Source organism: Neolamprologus multifasciatus, chromosome 1 (assembly GCF_963576455.1).
Source record: "Neolamprologus multifasciatus chromosome 1, fNeoMul1.2, whole genome shotgun sequence".
NCBI classification, from domain to species: Eukaryota; Metazoa; Chordata; class Actinopteri; order Cichliformes; family Cichlidae; genus Neolamprologus; species Neolamprologus multifasciatus.
Window position 1 is genome coordinate 22,299,975 of NC_140439.1, and position 22,380 is coordinate 22,322,354.

The 22,380-nt window shown below is 42.0% G+C and overlaps 1 protein-coding gene across 1 annotated transcript; it reads left to right on the plus strand.

Moving 5' to 3' along the window:
* The first annotated feature begins 652 nt into the window (after positions 1–652).
* Positions 653–20,717, plus strand: LOC146525736 (stereocilin). Its single transcript, XM_085155540.1, has 29 exons — positions 653–1,390; positions 1,499–2,635; positions 3,096–3,120; positions 3,231–3,801; positions 4,968–5,846; positions 5,926–5,988; positions 6,074–6,199; positions 6,522–6,688; positions 6,769–6,955; positions 7,172–7,287; positions 9,061–9,193; positions 9,290–9,472; positions 9,835–9,873; positions 9,954–10,130; positions 10,302–10,451; positions 11,873–11,931; positions 12,090–12,213; positions 12,297–12,379; positions 12,487–12,622; positions 13,088–13,290; positions 14,958–15,048; positions 15,156–15,327; positions 15,467–15,636; positions 17,603–17,758; positions 18,232–18,374; positions 18,828–18,976; positions 19,218–19,315; positions 20,000–20,147; positions 20,295–20,717. The coding sequence occupies exons 1-29, from the start codon at positions 1,291–1,293 to the stop codon at positions 20,381–20,383; spliced, it is 5,874 nt and encodes a 1,957-aa protein (XP_085011666.1). The 5' UTR covers positions 653–1,290; the 3' UTR covers positions 20,384–20,717.
* Positions 20,718–22,380: the final 1,663 nt, after the last annotated feature.

The window sequence follows — 22,380 nt, forward strand, 5'->3', positions numbered from 1 at the left end:
TACAGCTAAAGCAAGTGGAGGGAGGGGATGGTCCTTTCACTCAACCCTCTAGGGTTTCAGCGCCTGCAGACAGTGGTCTGACTCTGGGGAGCCTGCTCCCGTCCCCTTGCACAGGGCTCAATTGTAAGTTTGCTTTACTGAGGGATAAATGTGTCCAAACACTGACAGCCTGCACAGTCCTGCTGGTCTGGCACTGCTGGTAAGACTACACCCTCAACAAACCCTGTGTCATAAGATGAGTCTCAGCTCAATGGAGAATTAAGCAGCAGGGGGACATGGGACAGTTAGGGGATAGATATCCTGGGTGTGATTAACATGATCCAGATTTTCATGTTCTTTGTGCACCTTGCTGAATGCTGTGACCTTCCTGTAGCCTCGAGGTGCTTCAAAATATACTGGGAGCACTTAAAACATGGGTATGCACTAGTAGTGACCAACAAGACTGAGACATGTGATGCCTTATTTCAAAGTAACCACTTTGCCTTGCCGATTATCTGCACAGTCAAATGAAGTCAGATTTACCCCCCTCCCCCAACCCCCCCCCCCCCCCCCCCCCCCCCCCCCCCCAAACAATCCACACAACTAACACCATGAAATACTAATCCAAGCATCAGCCTGAACCCCAGAGACAAAGAAAAAAACAGGTGCCACAAATAGTTAAAATAACAGAGTGATAGAGGACACTGGGGGGAGGGGTGGGGAAGGAGAGTGAAAGGTAGAGAAAGTCCAAGCGATGGTGAAATAGAGAGTGGCACTCAGGAAGAGGTCAGTGCAGAGCGTGCTGACACCGCTCAGTGTGAGGAGGTGTTAGACAAACACTTCAGAGGATACTTACAGGCATGAATGCATAGGAACTGCGGGTAAGTTCAGAAAATAAGTTCTCTTCTTTTTGTCTTTAGTATAATTATCATTCAAAAGCATAGTTTTAATGAAACAGATGTATCCTGGTATTCTAAGGATGTACTGAAGTGTGAATATAAGAATCCTGTTTAACAGTCTTTAGATATCCATTCAGCGTAAAATGTGGACCCTTTAAATTTTCAGCCCCAACATTTGTAAGACTTAATTACATTACTGATACTTGTTTTAGCAGCCATGATGGTAAGGTGATGTGGTAGCCAGGCATTAAGGTTTAATATCCCCTTTCCACTGAGACACTTTACTCCTTAAGGCCAACCCCATCACCTAAAATGAAAAAGCATTTCAATGACGGTTTTGTGAAATCAATAGCAGACTCAGTCTACAGAGCAACATGTGACACCAACGAGTCGCGGTGTGGGCTGGCATGAGATGAAGATGGCTATGAAAGGGTCGGAGATGGCTGCTCTTAAATTCACAAGCATCATAGTTTGTGCTGTTTTACTCAGACAAGGAGCACCTGAGAGGACAGGTGAGTAGGCCACCAAAACATGCTACCAAATCCACTTTTTTATGTATTTGGTTACTATCTGTTTATTACACAATGCTAGCTCAAGCTATCTCTGATGCTATTTTATAGGAGGTGGCAAGGAAGACCAGAAATACGCCATTCTGAAGGAGATCATTTCAGAGTGGAGTAAAGGAGGCGGTGCAAATCCACAGAGAGCTCCCACTGAGACAAACACCAAGGATCAGTCTGTGCCCACTTGGATGAGGAATATCGTGGGGGGCTTAAAAACGCTTGGTCTACTTCCCAGCAGGAATATGCCTTCTTTAAACAAGCCAATTAACAGACATCGTCTCTCTGGCTTCCTCTACAACATCTCCATGTATCTTCAGGAGATGGGTGCTGAGTTGGAGGAGGAGCCGGCAGAGCCAGACGAGGAGCAGCTTTGGGAGAAAGTGCTGCATTATTTCCTGCAGTCTGAAGGAAACGCTGCCCAGAATCAGTGGAACGGCCGGGTGCCACCCCGGCCCAGCGTTAGAATGCAGGACTGGTTTCTGTCCCTCAGAGGTAGCCCACACTGGGACTGGCTCCTAGGCCTGCTGCAGAGCCTCATCACTCTATCAGAGCGTCAGTCTCACAGGCCCTTCTTGACTTTCATAGCTCAAAACTGGAGGACAGTGAGTGCTGTGCTGGAAGCTGCTCTTCAGGCTCTCGTCAGCGGGACCTACGGTCAGGCCAGTGCAGGCCTACAAAGCTTCATCTGTGCACTGAAGGGTCGCACTGACTGTGCCTTTAGTGTCAGCTGGCTTCAGCAGCTGCTGCTGTTCCTAGAAACACGCAACTGGAAGCCTGTAGTTAGTTTGCACCCAGCAGGGGAAGCTGCTGAACACAGCAAGGGCTCGAATGCATTCGGACGTTTAAAGCCCTTCAGCTTGCCCCCTGAGGCCATGAGACAGAATGGGTTGTACGGAAATGCATCCATGGATGAAATGGTAGCCACCGAGGAGGAGGCAAACTCCATGCAAAGCTTGCTGCTGCAGGCTTTGTCACGTTCGGGTGGAGGCGAGCGAGGAGGCAATTTGGCACAGAAAAATTTAGCTCTCGTGCAGAGTTTGGATGGGCTGAGAAGGGGCCTCCTGCACAGGGTGGGCAGTTCTGTCTATGGCAACCTGAGGGAGAAAGTATCAAGAGTCACAATGGCGCTGCTTGATGACGTTAGCAGCCTGGTGGATATGCCACAGCCCAAAACCCGGAGCCGGTGCTCCGCTGGTGAGTATTTATATGAGATTTGGTCTAAAGTTGTTCTCACAATTAGAAGAAATAAAAAACAGGAGTTAAATTTATCTGATGTGGTTAGAAATCTTTGTTTTTTGCATTTAAACACAAACTAACATCAGAATCTTTTCATAATTTCATAATTAAATAAGGTCACATTCCTGTAGTTTCCATAAAAAGTGCTCGTTCAGAAAACAATTTTAACCCAGAGAAACCCCCCAGGGAGAGGACAGTGAATGACACTGCTTTAAAAACGTTATAATCATCCTGGCCAGTGAGGGCATCTGTTAATACTCCCATTGATGTCAGTAACTTTATATGTTGGGCATTGTTAGTCGAGCTGCAGTGTTACATCATCCATGGTTGTGTACTGCAGAAGCTTCCAGCTGCTTTTCCACTACTTATTCACTTTGATTTCCAAATAATGTTTCCTTTCTTATCGGTCTTCTTGAAGTCGACCTACGACAGCTCATCTTATGGTAAGATATATTAGAAATATAAATGACTTAGTTTTTGATTTAATTTGATATATTTTGCATTAAATATCTAGCAAAACAAAACAGACATTGTTCTGTCTGTGGATTTGTAGGGGAATAAGGCACAACGTGATGTGGAACACCCAAGCTTTGGGTGTAAGCTCCCGGGGCCTCCCGAGCTCCCTCCCATTCCTGTCCTGCCCTTCCACTGAAGGAGATGAGCCAAGATCACCAAAATCACCAGCTCAGTCAACCCCAAAAGCCACTCCCGCTTCACGTAAAGTCTCCAACAAAAAGCTTCACATTGAACCATTAACTGCACCTAACAGCCAGTCACAAACAGAGACTAAAGAGAGCACCGGTCAGCAGAAGGAGATGGAGTACTCCACCTCTACAGAAATCCTGGAGGCTGCATGTAATGAATCCATCCCAGGCTTGACTGGCGTCTCTAACTTCACTGTATTCCTCTATTGTAAACTGTTTGAAGGTGAGAATGGGTCAGTTAACCCTGCAATGGATCAGATGGAGCTCGACCTGCATGCTACGTGCTCTGATGCAGCCTGGTACCTGTCTGCTGCAGAGGAGGACTTCCTCTGGGTCCATGTCTGCAGCGAGTTCTTTGCCCATGAATTTAACAATACAGTGTGTGCCAACTCATCTTTCTGGCTGCAGAGAGCACATCAGGTAATGGATTACTTTTTAGATGAGTGAGCATGAGTGTCTTTTTGGAATTCAGCTTAGCAAGGAATACAAATTTGAGTTTTGGTTGCCTTTTTTTTTAATCTTAACATACAGTCATGTGAAAAAATTAGGACATGCTGTGAAAGCCTGCAAGCATGTTTGGTCATATGGAAATTTAATATTCATTTTAACAATGGTGGGAGGTTCAAATTATAAAACTAAACAATTATAACTGAAGAAAACACATTTTAATGTAAAATGCAATACTTGAGTTAGGACACCGCTGCATTAATTCACATTAAAAATGGCCAAGGATTCGCTCACAGGCGAATCACATCAGTTGCACATGACTAAAACAACCTTACTCAGCATTTTAAAGGAGGCTTGCCCTGTTTAAACCTAAGAGGCTGAGTTTGGTGTGCTCCTGACCATTGAAGTGAGAGTGAACACTATCATGAGATCAAAAGAGCTGTCTCAGGTCTTCAGATAGAAGATTGCAGCAGCTTATGAGTTTGGGAAGGGATTTGGAAAGATCTCAAAAGAATTTGAAGTCAGCAATTCCTTCCCAAAAATAGTCTACAAGTGGAGGACATTGAAAACAGGTCTGGCTGTCTGAGCAAGTTCATCCCCAGAGCAGAGTGCAAGATGCTAAAAGAAGTCTCCAAAAAAATGTCTTCACAGGACATACAGCAGGCTATTGCGACTGCTGATGTAAAATGCATGCCTCTACAATCAGAAATCAGACTGCACATGTTTAACTTGCATGGGAGAGGCCAGGAGGCCAGAGAGAACAAAAACTAGGACTTCTGGGATAATGGGCTGTACATGCAAATAATTCCTCAAAAATCTCACAGCTGAAGGAATTCTGCTGGATTGGAGGAAACCTTCCTCAGACCATGTCAGAGACTGGTGGACGGCTACAAGAAGCATCACTGATGTTATTTCTAACAAAGGGGGTAACACTGGCTATTAGGGGGTTGGGTGTCCTAATGGTTTTCACAGTTAGAATACAAACAAACTTTGTTAATATCGTTTGTTTAATTAATACATTTAATATTTGTTGTTTATGTGCAATTAAATCTTTTGTTTCCAGAGTTAAGTCGAAACAAGATTCTTAATAAAGAACTGAATATTCTGTGGGTTGACTAATTTCTTTTGTGCTGTTTCAGGCTGCAGTGACAAAGGACTATCATTTTTTTAACCAGACGAGCATAGATGAGCTGTGTGTGCAGCTTTCAGATGAGTCAATGTGGAATACAGGACTCAGTGAGAACTGTCTGGCTCAGTTGGGCAGCAGGTCTCTCAGTGCTCAGGCTTTCAGACACTGCTTTCTACCCAACAACTCAGTCCTGATCTCATCTCTGTGTGGCACTGACTCTCACCAGTCCTTGCCAGAGGGCAGGTGGGCTGCAGCATACTGTTCCAAAATACACAATGTCTCCCATGATGACACCACTTTGAAGACTTGTCAGTACAGAGAGTGGCCTGTGCAACATTTCACTAACTTCACCCTCCTGGAGCTCTGTGTGCAGACACGTGGACTGAGAGAGTACATCTGTCTGAATGCCACACTCTACTATCGGCTTTTAAGAACAAATCCTCAGTTTGCTGATGTCTGTGCTGATCTGCTGGCTGAACAGGAAGACAGGAAGTGCTTCCTCCAGAGGTTTTTTGACATGCTTCCAGCACCTTATGACTTTGATACATCGCAGCTGTGCGTGGAGCCGGCACCACTGCTGATGGATGTCCTGCACAAGCTGAGCGTATGTGAGGTCGAGATGGGAGAGCGTGAGGGTTTTTTAGTGGCGCTGGGATATGTGTTGCGAGTCTTAGATTTTATGGTGGGTCTCTCTTCGGGGCTGGACGAGGGAGAAAGAGAGGCAAGGCAGGGTCTGGGTCAGGCTATTCTCCTCTCCAGTCTCATCGACAACACATCCTGGTCCGCACTGCAGCCGGAAGCCTCCACGAGCGTTCTCCACACTGTGGGAGTGTTCCTACGCAGAGAGCAGAATGCCACACTAAAGGAGGATCTGCTGAGCTGCTTCAGTGTAAGATGCAGTTACTAACAGACATATTTGTTTAACAGACACACAATAAGTAAATAACCTGTTACTCCTGTTACATCAGCCAGTCCTCTGGGACCTCATCCAGCGTGATGACAACTCATCTGCTCTCAAGGTTCTGCTGCAGGTACTGAGCGTGTGCAGATTTACCCACATATAACACCTCACACATAGACACACTGAGAGTTAAATTCAACTGAATCTCCCACCAGGAGTACCTCCAGATGCCAAGAGACAGCATTCGTACTCTAGTGATGTCGGCTGAGAAGGATGCAGTCAAGAGATTTCTCTCCCACATGCATCGAAGCTGGGATCAGCTTCAGGTTGAAACCAGCCAGGTTTGTTCTTCAACTTTTTGTACTTAAATATGTTTATTGCTAAAGCTTCCTCTGTGTAAGAAGCTAATTAGCTGGATAGATACACATAAATGAGCCCCTGTTGATTTCACTCAGTAAAACTATTCATCACAGAGTAAGGAGATGGAGAAGAATTGTAATGTGTTTTCTTTCATATGCATTTCTTTTGATTGGTGGTTATTACAGTAGGTTGCACTGTGCTGCTTCTGCTTTATTTGGATTCAAGTCATGGTCCATGCATAGTTAAAGAGTGCCAAATTGAATCCACGTCCATTCCTGTATGACGTTTTGTTTTCTCTGTCAGGCCTCTCAAAAAGAGTTGCAGGCCATGGAAACAATGACAGCAGCTTTCATCCACAAGTTCCCGCGAGTGACCCCAGAGCTGTTTGTGGACCTTTCTCAGTTCATTCCCTTTATGTCTGTCTCTGACATAATGAGCTTCCCAGCCTCCCTCATCGTCAATGACAGCGTGTGAGTTGTGGGCCAAACGTGGTCATAGTTAATGTAAAACATCTCAATGTGACACTAACAGCTTCTGCAATGCTCTTCAGATTGACAGCCATCCGTGACCACAGCTCGGGGATGAAGTCCCTGCAGAAAAAGGCCTTTGTAAAAAGACTCCTGCAGTCTAGCGTGGTGGGTGATGTCCCTACATGGCCACCATACTTTCTCAGCTCCATCCTCCCACTTCTGCCTTACCTCCCAGTCAGTCATTTTCAGCAGCTGACATCACAGCAGGTTTGAGGGCATTTCTCTGATTGACATATTCTTGCATGACTTTATCTCTTTTCATTAATGAATACCTACATGAATTAATGCTTCCATACACCAACCAATACCAACACGTATGTGAGGTTTTAGAGAAAAGTGTTCTCCACCTCCACTATTAAAGACCTACTTTACCACCATGAAACTTTCTTTTCACTCTGCATGCTTTGTAATCCTCTCTGTCAGCTTGCTCCTTTGGTGGAGTTACTTGGCAATGGCAGTCTGGATGGAGTAAGGGGGCGCCATGTGCTGCGGACCCTCTTCAGTAGGAAGATAAATGTGACTGGTGACAACATAATGAGGTGGGACCCAGATACCTTAAACTTATCCAAGCTTATCCATGTCTGGAGTATTGTGCAAAAGTCTTGAGCCCCCTCGCATTTCTTTAATTTTTTCTTCCAAGGAGTCGGACTTTCTTCAAAATTTCTGAGTAGTCTAGACCAATAGAGCAACAGTTTTTCTTTTTCTTTGGACATTGGCTGCTTTTTCACTCATTTCCAGACCAGTTCTGTATGTGATCAACCACTTAACGCCAGCCTGTGAGTCACTCAGATATACCACAATTTTCAATTGTATGTTTAGGTGCTGCAAAAACATATAATTTGTTCCCATTTTGCAGTTGAATCTTTGAAGAATACCAAAGATAATACAGTTTGACAAGCATAAAATAGTATTTTTGCACCAAAAAAAGTTGAAAACCTGGCATAGTGTGTAGTGAGTCCTTAAAAAATGAGGAAACTGGACAACCGGAAGACAAAAACGTGTCAGGCCTAAAAAACTGTCCATAGCAGATGAACATGATCTCAAAACCAGGTCCTCAAGAAACAGAAAGAAAAAAAAAACAGCACAGACCTGACAGGTGAAAAATGCATCTGGTCCTTCAGCTGTTCCGTCTGCTGTTCACTGAAGCCTCATCAGAATTTGACTCAGTGGAAGGGTGACTGCCATTCTTAAGAAAAGGGAAAAGGGGAGAAAAGGCAGAGGTATGCCTCAAGGACTGGACTGAAAATGAGTGGCAACATGTTGAAATCCTCATCACTATGTACAGAGGAGGTTAGGAGAGATAGTCTACAGCCATCTGTAAAACACGGTGGCAGCTCTGTCATGGTTTGGGCTAGCCAGTGGTGATGAAGATCCTGTCAAAACTGATGGAAATATAAAAACTAACATCTAATTTTTATCCACCATCAAATAGCATATAGAAAGCATCTGATTGGCATTTTTAAATGTTATTGTTATTTTTTTCCCAGAATGACAACGATCCCATACACACTGTTAGTTCAGTAAAAGCAAATGGAAAAAACACACAATGGATCACTATCAGTCATGGATTGGCCTCCCCAGAGCCCGGACCTCAACATGACTGAAGCAGTGTGGGATCATATTGACACAAAACATAATGCAGCCAAAATCCAAAAAAGAGCTTTGAATGTCCTTCAAGAAGCCTGGAGAACTACTCCCAAAGACTACTTAGAGAAATTACAATAAAACTTGACTGACAAGAACTGACTTTCAAGCTTGTGAAAACTTTAAAAAAAAAAATTTTTTAATTGTATTTTCATTTATGTTTACTCATGCTTAAATAAACTGGTGCCCCTATTTCCAATTTCCTGAGCCAACTGTAAAGAAATTAGGCATGTTTAAAGACTTTTGCACAATAATATTTGTTTGGTATTGTTTTAGCAAAGGAAGTTAACATGAATCTGGGGTCCATAGTTGTAGCTTAGAGGGTCCACGGCAATTTTCTTTTTCACCCAGAAAGTCAAGCTGATGATGATTAATAACAGCAGTGAATCTCATTTTAATCAGACCCAATGCAACATATGTTATCTATATTGTGCTGTAGTTTATTCATTCTGTAAGGATCTCTGTATTTAGCTGTGATTTATCTCATAATAGATAGATAGATAGATAGATAGATAGATAGATAGATAGATAGATAGATAGATAGATAGATAGATAGATAGATAGATAGATAGATAGATAGATAATAGAAGTCTATTACAAAAAGCATTATGCCATTGAACTTAATGTTAAATCAAGTGATCAGAAAAGTGAATGAGTGCCTTTTGCAGATTAGGAGTCCTTGCGTGCTACATGGATCCATCCGACTTGGGTTCATATCTTCAGGACTCTGCTGTGGCCTCTGCTCTCTGGCAGCAGCTGTCTCTGTGCATATCCAAGGGCTTTGTCAGTGCCGGTGGCAGGGTGAGGGGCACGGGACAACTTCAGGTTACAGTCTCCTCTCAAGTATGTTTTCATGGCATGTCTGACTAACTCTGTTTCACTGTGTCTTATGAATAGCTGTCTTCTTGGTTAATACCAGCAGTTCAGACCCTGAATGTCAGCAGCATGGCTCCTCTGGAGCTGTCTGCTCTCAGTGGTCTGCTTCCCCAGTTGGGAGCTTCTTTTCTGCTGTCACTCCCCTCAGATCAACTCCTGGAAGTCCTGTCACAGCCAGGATTACACACATATTCCCCAGCACAGGTCAGCAGGGAATTATTTCTCTTGTCATGCTTATCTTCTTCCTCCCCAAGTGTCACTGTAAATGTATAAATTTGAGTTGCATTTCGACAAAGTTTCCGATTTGTCAGGACAACTTCTAGTTGTTTTTTATAAAGTGATGTGAAGCGTGTAGCAGTGGACCCCCCTTTTCAGAGAAATGAAATGCTAACCTTTACTGAAATATGTAATGCCAGGGATTTTTGGCATAAATGTAAGTCTACTATTAATTTGCATATAACTAATGAAAAGCAGGGAATAAGCAGAGATGAAATATGTGTCCTGTGTGAACTTTCTTAAAATGTGGGTGTTTTGTTGGCAGACTTATTTTTTAATGCTCTTTGCAGGCATTTAAAATGTTATCCAAGATTTCGAAGGACGCCAACGTAAGTGGAAATTTTAAAAATATTTGTGCTGAATTCCGTCCAGCTGCACTTTCACCTCTGAGTTTTTCTCCTCATGCCAGCTCACCATGGAAAAACTGTGCCGACTGAAGCCGTTACACTCCGGTCTCTCCCCCGCTGTGCTCAGAGACCTCCAGTGGGCTGAGATCAGTGAAGCTGTCCACTGCCAGTGCTGGAGAACATTGCTAACTGAGCTTAAGCCTGGCCATAGAGCCATGCTATACAATGCAATGCAGGAGGTGATGGAGCTTTGTTTCTCCTCCTCTGCTTCTTCTCACTTTTCTAATCTTATGGTTTATTATTTCCCCTCTGGTGCCGCATTGAGTAAAAAAGACATTTGAGCAGGTTGTGACAAATTAGATTCAATAAAGCATAAATTCACATTTCTTATTGTGGTTCTGTTTCAGCAGGCTCTGCACAGAGACACGAAGAACACCACTCTGCAGCTAAACTGTCTTTTACCATTTGTCCCTCTGAGGGTGCTGATGCAGACCATGAGTGCTGAAATCATTTCGAGAAGCATCGGCGTGTACAGAGACATAGACTGGTCGCCACACCAGGTGCACCCTTTTACTTGAATCCCTTTTTTTGCATGCTGTTTAACATCACATTCATACAACAACAATAGCTCTTTTACAAAAGAAGAAACTGTTAGCAGCTTCAGTTTTCACCCCCGTTAATCTGCAACTCATAGGATATGCTTCAGGAGGCCCTTTCAGGATATTAATACTCCATTCACATCAGCTGCCATCAAGCTAATTAGTTTGGATGTTGTACAATGATGTGGAGGAGTACAGCATAAATTAATAATTGGCTACCTTAAAGGGGTTTTGTCACAGCCAAAATTGCTTTAGCCTGCTTTCACCACCTATTCTCAGCCCGACAAAACTTCAGTCAAACCAATGAAGTTCCTTTTCTCTCATTATCTTCCTTGATATGTGCAGTAATCGGACTGATCATTGGGTCAGTGTTAAACCTTAAATTTCCTCTTAAAAACAGTACTAAATGTTTATATGAGCATTATGAATTAAACACTTGTCAGAGTGATCTTAAATTTCACCTAAAACCAATACTGCTGCATATATATAGTATAGAGACATTTATGATTTCTGGGGCTGATGCCAGCAGAGAGGGTGTGGTCGTTTATGCTGGTCTATTATGAGGATCGCTCTACAGATTAAAGTGAATCTACAGTGATAAAATCTTGACTGTTCTACACATACTGCTGGCTGTTTGCTCCAATTCACATTTCCTCTAAGCTGGTAGCATAATTTCCCTTTTACTTTGCCATGTTTACAGTTGCACTTAGCTGTAGGGGAGAAAAATACCATCAACAGCAGGCAGAGCATCTGTGCTCATATTAGTCAGTCTCACATGAAGGAGGAAACTATTGTGAAGGACTGAGTGTCATATACAGTCTCCTTCTATTATGACGTGCTACATGGAAAAAAAGGATAGAATGGCAGCTGAGCTGAACTCACGTTTCTGGTTAAACAACGTGATGACACTATTTCTGAACTAACCTGCAATATGATTTTTATATTGTACAATATACATATATCTCTTGTTAACCAGCGTCTGCTGATAAATATCCTCCAACCAGTGTGTGTGCATATAGAGTGGCTAAAATAAAAATTGAACACCAATTTTCTAAGTATATATTGATGTGACATTTTCAGCAAACGTCTGTAACAACCCATCCAATTCACACATGTAAAGAAGTCAAACTATAGATGTCCATAAATTATGTCATGTGTAATAATGAGAAATGAGGGTACTGTTAGTTTCACAAATGGCAATGCTAAAGTATATAAGGGACCAATTGTTCGTCACCGTTTAGGGAATTGATTTTTCATTTTCCTGTTGGGGCTAAAAAAAACTTGCCTTATTGTAATATCTGGAAACTGGTTTGAGTTTCTTTCTTGATTTTAAAGAAACACACAGTCAAAATGCTGACTCATGCTGTTCCTTTTCTTTACAGACTCAGTTTCTATTCAGTAAGATCCATGAATTTCTAAACATTACCAGCAAGTCAGTGAGGTAGGTTTCACCCCAGCCAAAGCACTGATTTAATAATTCATTTAATATTTTGATTGCAAGCTAAAATAAAAAACACAACAGAAACATCTGAAGTTTCATTTTCAGTCAGACACCTGCTTAGAAGACAGTCTAAATAATGACTTCTTTCTCACTCATAGAGATCTGGGTCATATCGCTGGTGGAATGAGCTGTGACTTTCTGAAGCTCTGGACCAATGATACAGATTTTGTAGAGCTGCTTCAGTTTGTTAGTGAGCTGCCTGGAGGCATAAGACCTGCTCTGGTGAGGAATATGAGCCATAAAAATTTATGTTTCCATGAAAATGCATTTTTTCCCTGTACTAACAAGTTCAGATGTGCCACCAGCGAAAATGTATCATAGAGGAACTGAGGAGACAACCTAAACTCGACCTCAATATTTTGAGTTCTGCATTTTCTGCAACATTGCCGTAAATATCACCTCCTTATATTTGTATATTACTCTTTTTTTCTGAATAAATGTTTTACTGTTTCTCTCGGGTGACTGCATTTACACCCATGCTCTGCTCTTTTCCAGGGTGACCATGATAGAGAGACTCTCTAATACATCCCTCAGAGCCATTTTGGACCACGTTCAAGCACAGTTTGCTGATTTTCTCAGACTGCCACATTATAAACAGACCAATTTAGCCGAGAAGGCCTTAACCGAGCTGGTAAAACACCCAAAATAACAGCTTATCAAGCAAGATGGGCACAAGTTAGCACATGTTTCAGCACGTTTTAGACTTTCTGTTGCTGTAGGAAGTAAACTTTATCAAGCTCAAATACCAAATTCTGCAAATTCCCAAAGTAATAAAATTCTAAACCATTATAATGAGAATTCAGAGCAAACCGAAAAGAAGAAGAGCATTTTCTCGATGAGTTAAATCAGGGCTTCAGTTAGTGTTTGTGTGTCACGTATTTGATTTGTTTTAACTCATTAATTTTGCAGAAAGAACATTTGTGTGTTCAGGCTTTTCAAGCAGGCGGTTATAGTATTTAGAGAAAAACAGATGGAGAAAGTGCTTCAGAACATAACCCGCCTTTATCCTCTCGGCAGCTTTTCACACAAGTGAAGTCATTTCAGTGTGAAATCCTGGTAATCCGGGACGTCTCTCTCTGTATGTCGTGCTCCGCAGGGCTCTTCTCTGTCTGAGGGGCAGATTGATGGCACCGCTCTGGATATCCTCGGACCTTTGCTGCCTTTCTTAGACAGGGACAGTTTGGCTCTGGTGGACAGACGAGCGGTGGCTTTGCGGCTGGAGGAGATGAGACATTTCTGCCTTCCTAAAGAGGCTCTGAGGGATATCAGCGCTCTGCTCACCCAGAAAGACCTGTTTGGGTAAAGCAACACATGTGTAGGAGTTTTTGACACCTCAAGATAAGAATTAAAATATTGTTATTATTATTATTTTGGATTCACACAAACAAGCAGCATAAGCACTGAAAAATGAATTAATTAGAAAAAAAAAAGGTTACATGATGAAAACTTAAATCGAAAATATATCAAACAGGACTGTGGAAGTCATGAAATGTAAGCCTGTAAAAATATATGTAAATAAATCAAGCCCACCACATCATTTTCTTTATCATATCTTATATAAGTTGAAATATACTGACGTAAAGGTCACGACTGCAGCATCAGCATTTATGTGATAGTTCAATCTGGACCAAAATAGTGCTGCTGCCCAGTGCTGTAGCAAATCGGAAATTTCACACACAAACTAATGTACCAGCTTGGTTGTCTGAACCATTTTTGTACATTTTAGCCCCAACTGATCTCAAGTGACCCTGAAACCAGTACATACAATAATAACCTGTAACAAATTACCACCTCCAGTTCAATTCAGTTTCATTCATAGAGCACTAAATCACAACAAGAGTCGCCTAAAGTGGTGTTATATTGTGAAGTAGCGACCCTACAGTAATACAGAGAAAAACCTCAACGATGAGACGACACCCTCTAAGCAAGCGCATGGTGACAGCGGGAAGGAAAAACTCCCTTTTAACAGGAAGACACCTCCAGCAGAACCAGGCTCAGGGAGGTGCAGCCATCTGTTACACATGGCTGGGGGGGGAGGGGGACAAGACAAAAGACACTGTGGAAGAGAAACAGAGACGGATAATAACTAATGGTTAAATACAGTCTGCAGTCTGTCAAGCTGAGGATTATTCCGGGTGAAATGAAATTAAGAATCTGGATGAGTTGTCTCATTATGTGGTCTCAACTTTTAACAATTTGCAAAACAAAGCTTCTTGGTCCAAAATACAGTAAAATATACTAATCGTCTTACACTGACCTGCGAACTTTGTATTTCAGACACAAACCACATCCATTTGTGGAGAGTAGAATAATGGTGTAAAATACAAGTCCATTTGGGAAATCCCAGCACTGCTCCTGCACTAACACGTGGATTGTCACAATTCGGAGGATTAGGACCCAAATGTAAACTCAGGAGACGAGCAAGATTTAACAACTGTCAGCCGTTTAATGAGGCTGGGTGTAAAAGTCCCACACAGCAATACAAAATCCACAAAGGCACAAAGAGAAACACACAGGGCTTGATAACTGGTTAAAAAGACACTGAGACGAAGAACATTCACACTGAGGGCTAGAGTCACAGCTGAAGAAACAACATGTAGATGGAACTAATTATGATTAAAGTGCAGGGAGAGAGCAACTTACAAAATAAAACAGGAAGTAAGAAATAATAACTAAACCTCTGTGGATGCAGAGACAGGAACATTACAGAATGAAAAGAGGGAACACTGAGCTAACAAAACATACTAACAGAACACATACTCAGAACATAAGAGGAACAGACTTACTTGATAAACATCACTAAGAACCAGAAATTCTAAAAAAAAAAAGAATGTAAATCAAATCCCAGACAATAAACACAACCCCTAAATTTCAAAGAACTAATAAAACCCCGGCTCCACAACCCAGGATAATAAGAGATTTCCCACTTTAAGCAGCAGTAATGAATACCTACTCTTGTTTTCCAGAGAGCCATCCAAGTGGCAAATTGGAGATGTAGAACATTTGGGTCGACTGGTGTTTGCTCTCTCAACAAAGCAGATTAACTCCATTCCACTGGTAAGCAGCAAAAATCATTCAAATAACTACATTTATTTTACTTTCACTGGCTTTCTTGGAGACATTTTGACCTGCAGGAATTCATAATAAGGGTTTCTGCTGTACAGTCAGTGCTGAATAAAGACACTGTGGAGCAGGTCCTGGTGGGTCAAAGGCGCTGGGAAGACAGCATTACTGGTGGCGTGTGCATTACCCAGTGTATTGACCAGCATCGCCAGAGACAGCAGACTCAGAGCCTCATTCGGGGCATTGTGAAAGCACGGAGCCGGAGGGCAAAAAGTTCAGTAAATGTTTCTTTAAGTGCATGCTCTGTTTAATGCATTTTACATAGCTCTGTTAACTAGAACATATAAATGCCAACTTTTAGCAGCTTTTCACTGAATCCGCATGTGTGGGGTTTTTTTTTTTTCTTGAGCAGTGCCGGTTCCAAGCTGTGCAGACATTAGAGGGACATATCCTTCAGCTTGGACATCCACTCAGCTTAGCCGAATGTCACAGGAGGAGCTGAAACAGTGCGTAGAGGTGTTTGGTCAGGATTCTTTGCTGAGCTCAGAGCAGCGCCGGTCACTGTGGGTGAAACTCAGACAGGTCAGTTAAATTCCACTTACAGGTCCTCCTCTTTATATTTCTCTGTATATATCATCCCTTAAGATTGCTTCAGGGTCTGTCAGAGCGGGACTCTTCTGTCTCTCCTTCATGTTTAGATTTTGACCCCATGAGGTGGATCTAAAACAAAAGTGGTAGCAATATATGTTCCAAAAATGTGATCAAAAATCTATAAGAGGTGCTAAAGAATTAAAATAATTATGAGATGTAGAGGGAAAAAAAATAAAATAAATAAAAATAAAATATATATATATATATATATATATATATATATATATATATACAGTGGGGCAAAAAAGTATTTAGTCAGCCACCGATTGTGCAAGTTCCCCCACTTAAAATGATGACAGAGGTCAGTAATTTGCACCAGAGGTACACTTCAACTGTGAGAGACAGAATGTGAAAAAAAAATCCATGAATTCACATGGTAGGATTTGTAAAGAATTTATTCGTAAATCAGGGTGGAAAATAAGTATTTGGTCACCTCAAACAAGGAAAATCCCTGGCTCTCACAGACCTGTAACGTCTTCTGTAAGAAGCTTTTCTGTCCCCCACTCGTTACCTGTATGAATGGCACCTGTTTGACCTCATCATCTGTATAAAAGACACCTGTCCACAGCCTCAACCAGTCAGACTCCAAACTCCGCCATGGCCAAGACCAAAGAGCTTTCGAAGGACACCAGGAAAAGAATTGTAGACCTGCACCAGACTGGGAAGAGTGAATCTACAATAGGCAAGCAGCTTGGTGTGAAAAAATCAACTGTGGGAGCAATCATCAGAAAATGGAAGACATACAAGACCACTGATAATCTCCCTCGATCTGGGGCTCCACGCAAGATCTCATCCCGTGGGGTCAAAATGATCATGAGAACGGTGAGCAAAGATCCCAGAACCACACAGGGGGACCTGGTGGATGACCTGCAGAGAGCTGGGACCAAAGTAACAAAGGTCACCATCAGTAACACACTACAACGGCAGGGAATCAAATCCCGCAGTGCCAGACGTGTTCCGCTGCTGAAGCCAGTGCATGTCCAGGCCCGTCTGAAGTTTGCCAGAGAGCACATGGATGATACAGCAGAGGATTGGGAGAATGTCATGTGGTCAGATGAAACCAAAGTAGAACTTTTTGGTATAAACTCAACTCGTCGTGTTTGGAGGAAGAAGAATACTGAGTTGCATCCCAAGAACACCATACCTACTGTGAAGCATGGGGGTGGAAACATCATGCTATGGGGCTGTTTTTCTGCCAAGGGGACAGGACGACTGATCCGTGTTAAGGACAGAATGAATGGGGCCAAGTATCGTGAGATTTTGAGCCAAAACCTCCTTCCATCAGTGAGAACTTTGAAGATGAAACGAGGCTGGGTCTTCCAACATGACAATGATCCAAAACACACCGCCCGGGCAACAAAGGAGTGGCTCCGTAAGAAGCATTTGAAAGTCCTGGAGTGGCCTAGCCAGTCTCCAGACCTCAACCCCATAGAAAATCTGTGGCGGGAGTTGAAAGTCCGTGTTGCTCGGCGACAGCCCCAAAACATCACTGCTCTTGAGAAGATCTGCATGGAGGAATGGGCCAAAATACCAGCTACTGTGTGTGCAAACCTGGTAAAGACCTATAGTAAACGTTTGACCTCTGTTATTGCCAACAAAGGTTATGTTACAAAGTATTGAGTTGTATTTTTGTTATTGACCAAATACTTATTTTCCACCCTGATTTATGAATAAATTCTTTACAAATCCTACCATGTGAATTCATGGATTTTTTTTTTTTTCACATTCTGTCTCTCACAGTTGAAGTGTACCTCTGGTGCAAATTACTGACCTCTGTCATCATTTTAAGTGGGGGAACTTGCACAATCGGTGGCTGACTAAATACTTTTTTGCCCCACTGTATATCTAGACTATTGTGTCTTAGCTTAAAAAATAAAAAATAAATCATTCAATCCAGTTGTTGAGTCCAGTGAGAGAGCTGAGTGAAGATCAGGTGCTGGAGCTGGGCTCACTGGTGACTGCAATGCGAGACAAGGACCTGCAAGACACTAACCTCTCTAATCCAGGTGTTTTGGCACATCTGGGCACACTGACAGACTGGAGCCCTAAAAAGGTGAGCTATTTTTAAAAAATATTTATTAATTTATTCTCTAAAACAGATGGGTGACAAATGAAAGTAAAACCAGCCTAAACTGTTGGCACTGAATCTATGAGCATGTGGAGTTTTAAAGAAGGGTTTGAACTGGGTTCTTCTGTGTTTTGAAGTTTGAAAATAATGTCCAAATCTCCCACAGGGATGCAGATGGGTTGAGATCTAGAGACTCTGGGCTCTATTGCCTGATTCGTGTCTTTTGCAAAGTCTTCAAACGATTTAGTGTCTGCCACCAGGATCATTTATTTCATTATGGGATAAAGATAGTCACTCAGGGCCAAGTATACTCCGCATACCCGATGCATAAGATTCACTGACTGCATTGTTGAAGGCTTTTCCTTTGAATTTGACCCCCAAATTTATAAAAATAAGTTGCAGAATCAAAACTTGAGTGTGTTAATATGAAAATGTGTGGTTCCTGTCTGACTTTTCAGATGAGAGCAGTGATTTTGAATGTGCTGCGGAAACGCAAACTTAAAGTGGAGCAGTTAACAGTTGTTGATCTGGCAGTGTTTGGCCATCTGATCTGTGGTCTGCATCCCTCTGAGATAAAAAAACTGAGCCCCTACAACCTCAGGTCAGTGACATAAATTGCTTACCCACACTTCCTACATGCACTTAGCTCTAGCTCTAGCTACAACAGAAACATGTAAAAGCAAGAAGGAGGAAACACAGCGATCCAACTTTATAAACAAATTATCCAGCATATGTACGGGAACAATCACAAACTGGCAGATGTCAAACATAGCTATCAGCTTAGTTTGACATGATGGAGAAAAAAAAAATCTGTCAAATAATGCTACTCTCACAATCTGTCAAAGTAATAGCTCATAATGAAACTCCCTCCTGCTGCAACACAAAACTATCTGCTGTGGTTTTATGAATAAAAGAGCTGATATCACATGAACCTGCTAGCAGATGCTAACCAACAGCAGGCGGGAGCACGATTCTGAGCAAAACAAACCCAGTGAAAACGTTTTCTCCCCTCAGAGGAGGAATAAAATCTTGAATCTTTTCCCTCAAACTGCAGTATGGCTGTTGTGTTCCTGCGGGAGACATCCCTGCCATGCACAGAGCAGCAGATGGAGGCATTGACAAGCTGTTTGTCCAGACCACAGGCCTTTGGTCCAGTTAATACTTGGGGACCAGAAGTTTTCACTGAAATTGGGACGTTGGCAGGTATAGTAGAGCATAATATCCCTTGGGTGTAAACTCTTTTTGATTAACTTTTTAAAAAAATTGTTTCTTTTTAAAGTGGAAATGACAGCTCTTAGATGGATAGATACAATTAAAAGTATCCCTGAGGGTACAGGCTCGGAAGTAAGAGGAAATGTTTCTCTACACTCCTCCTGTGATGTGACATGAGAAACATTAATTATCTCACTATAGCGCTTCTCTCTCTCTCTCCCTCTATGTCCAGCGGGCCTGCCAGACATGGTGCTGTCAGCCCTGCTACAAGAACAAGTGGGGGGAATCACCCCTGAAGCTATCGCCCTGATATCACCAAAAAAGATGGCAGTGAGTTTCATCACTTGTTTTAAAGGGAATCTCGATTTTTAGCTCCATAATTTTATTCTTAGATCCATTAGAGTAGCTTTGCATGATTCACAGATTAAAATAATCCTTATTTTTTTTATTCTGGCCCTTGGTGAAGCAAGCAGTCTTAGGTCATTTCCCTTTAAGTCAGCTCTCTTCTGATTGAGTGCCCTCTGCAAACAGAAGGTCTGCAGAGCAGGTGGGCAGCGATTTCCTTGCTTACAGCTGGAGGCATCTATGTATCTGAGACAATCATTTTAAGGACATGCATAGCCAAGAGCTCTCTCTTTTTCACATGACTATATATTCAGTCATTCTCTTTTATCTTTTTGAAAATGAGGAAAAACCTTTTTTTAAGCTTGTGATTTTCACCAAATGAATATTAAATAAGTAAATATTATAAATAATGCACTAACTTACAGTGGGCCTCAAAAGGGTTTGTCTGTGATTTTTAATTGGACAGATAAACAGAACAGGATAGTTTTTTGCTGTAATACACATAATATAACATTTTATTTATATACAAGTTACTGAACTCGCCATAAAAATGTGCAACTCTGGAAATAACTGAGAAATGTCAAATCAAAGGAAATCTGATGCCATGTAATGTCTGCATTCCTGGAAATGAAAAATATATATTTTTTGTGTTGGGTGTGTGCCTGACAGGTGGTGTTTAGTGCAGTTCAGTTGTCATGGTTGAGTGTGGAGCAGGCGTGGGCTGTCACTGAGGAGCAGTGGGCAGAGCTGGACAAGGAACAGAGACATGCTGTTGGATTAGCTCAATACGAAGGAGATGTTCTGCTGGAGCTGAGAGGTGGGTGTCTTTAGAAACAATACAACTGATAACCTCCCCCATATTTAGTCTGTTAAAGCCACTCTGCATGATACTTGTTTCTGGTAAGCACTGAATAAGATTTGTGTGTTTGCTCATGATGTATTCTGTGTTCTCCTTCTTCCACAGGGAGAAACTTGGCTCCAGCAGCCCTGAACAAAGACATCTTCACTTTATGCTCACTGGCTTTGCACCTCTTCTTTTGGCAACTCATTTAAAAGACTGGAAGAACATTTAATTGTCCCTTTGACATGGTATCATCATATTTGTACTTCAAATAAATAATTTGAACTGTTCTGTTTCGTCTGCGTGCTATTCCTTTAAATTGCATTGCTCTTGATTGTGCTTGGCTGCACATGTTTCTCTCTTATGTGGGTTATCAGCTTGGCAGAATATAAATGAGTTTATGTAGGTGTTTTGTCTGTAATGTTCTTTTGTTAGAACAATCTCACTGCAATAATTAATGTTTGACAGAGGATAAGACTTTCAGAAATTTGAGATACTTCATTACATTAATACACCGTGGTCTATACACTCATCAGACAATTTCTTAGGCTCTGTTTGCTGCTACTGGGTTGGACTTGCTGCAAATCTGTTGGTTGCACATCCATGATCTGAATCTCTTGTTTCATCACATCCTAAATGTGCTCTACTGAATAGAGATCTGGTCACTGTGGAGGCCATTTGAGTACAGTGAACTCTTGCCATGTTCAAGAAAGCACTTTAAGATGATTTGAGCTTTGTGACATGGCCCAAAGCAGCCATTAGAAGATGGATAAACTGCAGTCATAAAGGGGTAAGCCTGTGGTGTTTACACAATGCTCAGCTAGAACTATGGAACCTAAAGTGAGCCAAGAAAATATTCACCACACCATTACCGTGTCACCAGCAGCCTGAACAGTTGACACGAGGCAGAATCGTTCAATGCGCTCATGCTTTTTACTCCAAATTCTTACCCTACCATCTGAATAATGTAGCAGAAATCAATACTCATTGTACCAGGCAATATTTTTCAAATCTCCTATTGTCTAGTTTCAGTGAGCCGGTGTAAATTTGCAGTCTTAGTTTTCGCATCTTAGCTGACAGGACTGGCATGTGGTGTGGTCTTCTGCTGCTGAAACCAATGTGTGCTCTTCTGCACTCATTTGAGTTACACATGAATTATACTTCTGCATCAGATCTACGTCATAACTTAGGCCATAACCGCAACTTCATTTTAACCCTACACCGCAACCTTCTATGTAACCTGACGTGCACCTCCTGAGAAATGTAACTACACGTCGGGTCAAGGCATTCCACAACAGTCTGAATGGCGTGGAAGGTTGCGTGCAGGGGTAAAAGGAGTTTTTCGGTTACTACATAAATTAGGGCGTAGATTTCCCACAGAAGTCAAAATCAAGCTTTACTGTTGCCTTCCTATCAACTCAAAGCAGTCTGACCTTTGACCTTTTACATCAACAAGGCCTTTTCACCCAAAGAACTGCTGATCTGCTGGATATTTTGTGTGTGGGAAAAATTCCAGTAGATCAGCAGTTTCTGAAATACTCGGACGACCCTGTCTGACACCAACAACCACGCCAAATTCAAGTCTTTCTTCTCAATTCTGATGTTCAGTTTGATTGAGTCTATATGCCTTTTCAATAAAACAAAAACAAAACAGGAAACAAAGCCAAAAAACAAGACAAATGAACAAACTAACTTTCAAAGTAAAAGAGGCTGTCACCACAAATAGGTAATAGCTAACGCTGAGAATTAAGACTGAAAGAAAACATGATAACAAAGAAAGTGGAACACAGAAGGCACAAGAAGTGGAAACCACAGGGACCACGACAGAGATGAAGCCCGCAGACTCTGCCCACCATGATTCTCTTCCCCTATCAATTACCCCGACTATAGCTGCATAATAATAGATTCTCAATCCTGTCAGAATGCTGGCTGCTTCTCAAAAGGTAGCAAGGCACAACTGCACATTATAACACCGGCACTGTGTCAGTGGAAATAGAGCTTTCAGTGCGCTTAAAAGATTTTTTCCCCCCTACAGCAGGATTTCATTTCATTTTATGAAATGCTGCATATTTGATGGAAGAATCCTTCAATACCGCAGGATATGGCCTTTGAGTGTGCCCAGCTTACCGTCTCTGGACAACAATACAATCACGTCATTTATGAATCTTGTATAAGCTTTGCAACAAACTCAATTTCTTTAATTTCTCTA

Excerpts from the sequence above, each read along its gene's own strand:
- LOC146525736 (XM_085155540.1), top strand. The coding sequence starts at position 1,291 with ATGAAGATGGCTATGAAAGGGTCGGAGATGGCTGCTCTTAAATTCACA. Across the intron at positions 3,121-3,230 it reads CTACGACAGCTCATCTTATG|GGGAATAAGGCACAACGTGA; the intron begins GTAAGATATATT and ends GTGGATTTGTAG. Across the intron at positions 12,623-13,087 it reads AGAAGGCCTTAACCGAGCTG|GGCTCTTCTCTGTCTGAGGG; the intron begins GTAAAACACCCA and ends CGTGCTCCGCAG.